The sequence below is a fragment of the Elephantulus edwardii genome, unplaced genomic scaffold (genome assembly GCF_000299155.1).
Source record: "Elephantulus edwardii isolate Elephantulus edwardi_28Jun2011 unplaced genomic scaffold, EleEdw1.0 scaffold00059, whole genome shotgun sequence".
Classification (NCBI taxonomy): domain Eukaryota; kingdom Metazoa; phylum Chordata; class Mammalia; order Macroscelidea; family Macroscelididae; genus Elephantulus; species Elephantulus edwardii.
Genome location: NW_006399809.1, coordinates 6,846,455 through 6,851,975, shown reverse-complemented (window position 1 = coordinate 6,851,975; position 5,521 = coordinate 6,846,455). Strand labels below are relative to the sequence as shown.

At 41.7% G+C, this 5,521-nt stretch overlaps 1 gene segment (V, D, J or C); it reads right to left on the bottom strand.

Annotated features, from left to right (window-relative positions):
- The window catches only part of LOC102867834, a 286,296-nt gene extending 280,775 nt beyond the window's left edge, over positions 1 to 5,521 (bottom strand). Inside the window, 1 exon segment of the C gene segment in view lies at positions 5,370 to 5,521. Coding sequence covers positions 5,370 to 5,521 — 152 coding nt within the window.

Genomic DNA, 5,521 nt, shown 5'->3' with positions numbered 1-5,521 from the left:
GGGGTAATCGCGATGGGTGTGTCACAGGCAGTGCGGTTGGCACAGGATAGAGCAGGGTTTAGGGCTGTTGTGCATAGGGTCGCTATGAGTCGCAAAGGACTCGACGGCACATAACAACAACAACAACAACAACAACAACAACAATTTTCTTGTGACCTGATAGTTTGCAGAACAAATGTGATTTTAGTTTAGTCATAAGTTTTGTTTCTTTATGGTGACTATTTTCCATGAATCTTCTTATTTTTTCTAGTCCTGCCTTCTGAGCTTTACACCTGCTAAATGTGGTCTTTTGATATTGTGTGGTTGATCTGAGGAGTACCTCCTTCTTGTCATGGTCCACCTTAAGGGCTTGTTGTGTAGCGGAAGCGTAAAGTGAGTCTTGTTCTGGGCTCAAGGAGAGCAGAATGTTCCATGTGATTCTACCAAACTACTTAGCCTGCTCATTTTGTATTTTGTTTAACTTTTCCCCCCACCTACTCCCATGTCCTTCTATTGGTATAGAAAATATTTGTGTGTGTGTGTGTGTGTGTGTGTGTGTGTGTGTGCGCGCGCGCGCGCGTGCGCACGCCCAGGTTTATACAAGTAGTTAAATTCCCATTTGACCATTTTCACACAATTTCTTCAATATCATTAGTCACATTTATCATAAAGGGTCAACATTCTCCTGTGTTTTGATGTTGCATTACTAGTTGTCTAGTTTTCTGCCCCCTTATCCCTTATCTTTGTTTTGCAATAATTGTTCGCCATTTCACCTTACTTGGACAGTTTTAGAGACACTAGCCTTAGGGACGATCCCCTTCCTTTTGCGAGTGACTGATATTTCACTAAAAATTGATGTGAGTGCACAGGTTCAGTTCTTGGGTGAGATTCTCAAAGAGTTTTATGTTTTCTAGTATTCCAGATTCTCTCATTGTCCTTTTTTTAAAAAAAACAAAAACAAAACAATTATAATTTAAGCTCTGCTCTTTATTTTTCTTCTAAAAACATATATCGTATTCCCTGAAAGAATGATGAGTAGTTGTAGCTGGGTACTATCTAGTTTTCTAGTGTCGGAGTAGGTGAGGTTGTATATTTTATAGACTTTATTCTCTGAGCTTTTCGTTACTTTCTTCCTGTTTTACTTCTGGAGAGTGGAGACCTGTAGTTGTGTTTCAGAAAGAAGTTCCTCTGAGCACAAGGACTATGTCATCGTGGCTCCAGAGACTGATACATAAGAGCTTGAGCAAATGTTTAATGAGTAAGTGGACATATAGGCTTGTAAATAATAATAGACTATTTCAACAGAAACATATTTTTGACAGCTGAAATATAAAGTGATGGACAGTGAGACAGACTATTGTTTCCTCCCCACTCCCGGAATCCACCAGGGATAGAAGAAAATGTTGTTGTTAAGTGTTGTCAAGTACCACTCATAGAGACCCTATAAACAAAAGATCTGAACCCTGTCCTATCCTCTGTCATCCTCACACTTCCTGACACACAAGAGCCCATTGCGGCAGTTACCATGTCAATCTACCTGGTTGAGGGTCTTCCTCTCCTTCATCGACCATCCACCCTTCCCAGTATCATGTCCTTCTCCAAGGAATAGCACGTTCTAGCAATATATCCAAAATAAGTATATCTTAATTTGTTAGACTCTATAGTGGGTAAGGAATTGCATTGCCAATCCAAAGATATGCGATTCAAATCCAAAAGCTTCTCAGAGGAAGAAAAATCCACCAGTTTTTCTGAGGAAAACCTTGAACCATATGAACTGACACAGTAACTGCTGCAATGGACTCAAGATATCAGAAAGAGTGAAGATGGCACAGGAGACAACAGAGTTCAGATCTGTTGCTTATAATGTGCTGTGAGTGGTACTTGTCTTACTGGAACCTAACATAAATAAATAATATCATAATTACTGAATAGATAAACAATTCTGCAAACTAGCCTAATTATACAAGTTATTGTACTAGTTGCTGTCACAATGGTTTTGACATACAACAGGTTGAAATGTCACCTCATCCTGTACAACTACTGTTGCAGCCATTGTCTTTTTTTGAGGATCTACTTAACTGTTCTCCAAAATGTCTTTTTCAGCTGTTAACACCAGGTGGCCTTCTCTGTTTTAGGAAAGATGTTTAACGGGGCTCCACTAGCGCCTCACGTATTGAAATAACTGTGCTGTGAGTCAGATGGTCTGACTAGAGTTTGGTTTTCTCATCAGTCTGTAGGAAGACCTTATGGTACAAAGGTGAATGCAGCTTCTTGGAGGGATAACACGTTAGGGAGTTAGGGTAGGGAGTTGAGGGTTTTCACACTGTTCAGAGTACAGTGATATAAGAGGCAGGAAGTGAGGAGACAAAGCTGGTTTTCCTTCTGTACCAGGGCTGTTGACAGCCACAAGCAAAAATTTGAAGTGCAGGATAAAGGAAGTCTAAACCACTGTGCATAATCCAGGTGGCACAGTAATAGACACCAGAATCACTCCATTCTAGATTTCAGAGTACAAAAAAGTTCCTCCTTGAATACTTATAAACATCATATTTCTCTGAACTGATTCCTGGGTCCAACTCTTTCTTGGAGGTGGAAAGCACATAGTAAAGGAGGCGTCTGAGGGCTCTTCCTTCTTGGTGTTGGTACCAGTGGATGTAGTTGATGTTCTGATCAAGAACATCACAAGTGATTGTAGTGGATGTCCCGACCTGCCTGGTGACTGACATCATTCTCATTTCCAACTTGAAATCTTTCAGATGTGCTGCATTGGGAACAACAACAGCAAAGTCTGATGAATAAAAGATGATAATAACAACGTAGAATGGTCTCCCATTAAAACAAATAAGCAGAAAAATCCCTTCAGCATCAAGCATGCACTTACCGGGATTCAGGAAAACAAGAAACAGGGCTAAGAACCACAGCATGTCTTCTTCTCTTGCACCTTAGAACAAAAGGAAACTAGATGAGAGGATGACAATAATATCCTTGGGCAACTCAAGCCAAGAGAGTCATTCTTAAAGCAGAGGGCAAGGAGTTCAAAGTGGTTTTCCTAATACTGTCACAAATTAGAAGTAACCGAAGATCTGCCTTAGGAAGTTATCAAAGCTGCCTGCACAGATGGGGTAGGGTACTTGGGGTGAAGAGAAAGAAGAAGAACTGGAGAGGAGTCCAGGCCTCTCAGTTTCACCTCATTCATGTATCACATGCTCTGCATCGGCCCTCTGCAAGTGATATCTTCCTACAAGAGGTAAATAATGTTATGTGGGAGGGCTTTCTTCTCTCCAATCTCCTATCACTTTTCAAGTCACAAGCCCCACATCCTCTCGTGCTCTAGCTGGGAAGGTGGGACTTCAGTGTACTCGCCCTGCACAGCACTTCCTGAAGCTGTATCTTCTTCACCCAGGGTAGAGGAGTTGGGTGGGTGGGTGGAAGTAACAAAGAGAATTATGATTCAGAAGCTAATGTCACTTTTTAATACAAAGAGCTCTGGTGGCAGAGTCCACAGGGAGATTTGTTGCCAACCCCAAGAACAAGCCTTTCCAGCAGTTCAAGTCTACCAGCCACTCTGTGGGAGGATGGTCAGTGTCCTCTCATGGGACTTTCTGCTTCAGAGACTCAAAAGTGTGTTACTGTTGAGTCAGCTCCATCTCAGTAGCAATGAGTTGAGCTGAGTTTTGTTGATTGTACTGAAAAGCACATTCCTCTGAGAATGACTGTGTACATTAAGTCGTGTACAGTTCGGCCAAAAGTTGATTTCCATCCCCAGGATGAATTCCGTTCCAGATTTAAGGTTGTCTAAGGGCTACACTCTTAGGAATGCCACAATCTACATTAAGCCAGTCAGACCCATCTTTTCTGTGATTTTGTTCCACATTTTATTTTTCTCCCACTCTCTCCAGACCCTTCTACTATCATCTTGATCAAAGCAGTAAGTAGTGGTTACTGCCAACATCTAGTTCTTCTGGTCTCAAGGTCATGGAGTCTTTAAAGTATTTCCTTGGATCTTTGATACCTTCATTCTTCTTTGCTCAGAATCAATAGTTGCATCCTTGGTACTACTGGACAGATGGTAAGACCACAGTCACAACTAACCACATGAAGAAGTAGAACATTGTCCTTTTGTACTATGCTCTTTGACTTTAGGAGGACTCTGATGGCCTTGGGTAAGGATTTTTGCTGCCAACCTAAAGGCAGGTGGTTCTAGTCCATCATCTGCTCTGTGGGAGACTTCTCCCATGCAATGTACAGCCTCTGAAAACCTCTGGAAGTTCAGCTATGAATCAGTTCTGACTTGATGACAACTCATTCTATTGGGATTTACCTCGTTGTGTCCTGTCAGCGTGATAGCTCGCTCAATGATTTATATAACTAAGAAGTTTTCAGGACTTTGCTTCTTATGTGTTTTACTATAGCTTTGGACATATTTGTATCACCTACAAATACATAAATATTTTTAAAAATCCATTGCCATTGTGTCAGAACTGACTCATAGCTGACCCTCCAGAGGATCTGCAGAGGCTAAAAATCACACCAGCAGAGGTCACATATCTTTCTTCTATGAAGCTGCTGGCGGTTGGCAAATTGTGAGAGAGGTGCCACCTTTGGGCTACCAGTGAAACACCATAGACCACTAGAGCTCTATACCCAACAACTATATGAGGAGAGATGTCCTTGCTAAACGTGCATTCAGTTGTGGCTGTACTCATACTCTTCTTCTGATATCTGTTCAGCATATAGTTTTATATCATATCAACTGCTAGATCTCTTTTGTTATTAGGAATATTGCAGGACTGTGTGTGTCATATTAGTTACTTTTGTTGTTTTTAATATTTGCACCTCAAAGGATTCTCTTTTACGACCATCATGCTGCACTTCCTGTACTGCTTTGAAAGGACAGTCCTTTGATCAGATTTCCTAATGTCTAGCACCTCCTCCTCGCTTTTGATAGTATGTCACACTTGCTATGATTTTTGGTAATAGACTTCTTTATGGACAAATGTCCCCATCTTCAAAAAAAAGCAGTGGGTAAATTTGTTTATCTAATTTAAAGAATCTGTGATTCTTAATAGAATAGATATTCTATATTGAAATAACAAGAAAATAGAAGATGGTGGTGGTGGTGAAAACAATGTAAGGAGCTGTAGGAACAGCAAGCTGCATAGAAATGGGCCACCATGGCCCTTTACAGTAGTCCTCTGTTTATTGATAAGTGAACAATTAAACAATTGAGTATTGGTCTTCAATATGGATCAAGGCTCAACATCAAGAGTTGAAAGGTTCCCAAAGAAGAATGGGTGAGTCTTGAGACTCCCAGCACCCCCACTGCTGAGACCACACCGCTGCTGCAGCTCCATGAAGTTCCCGCAGCCAGACCCTAGAGCTACCCTCACCTGGGATGGACCACAGGCACTGGGCCCCGAGGCTGGTGGGGTGGAGCCTCCATACTGCTGCAGAATAGACTAGTTCTGGGAAGAATTATCAGAACCAAGATAGTGGTGGCAGGAGATGCAGTGTGGTGAACACAAGGCCCAGCGGGCTGCAT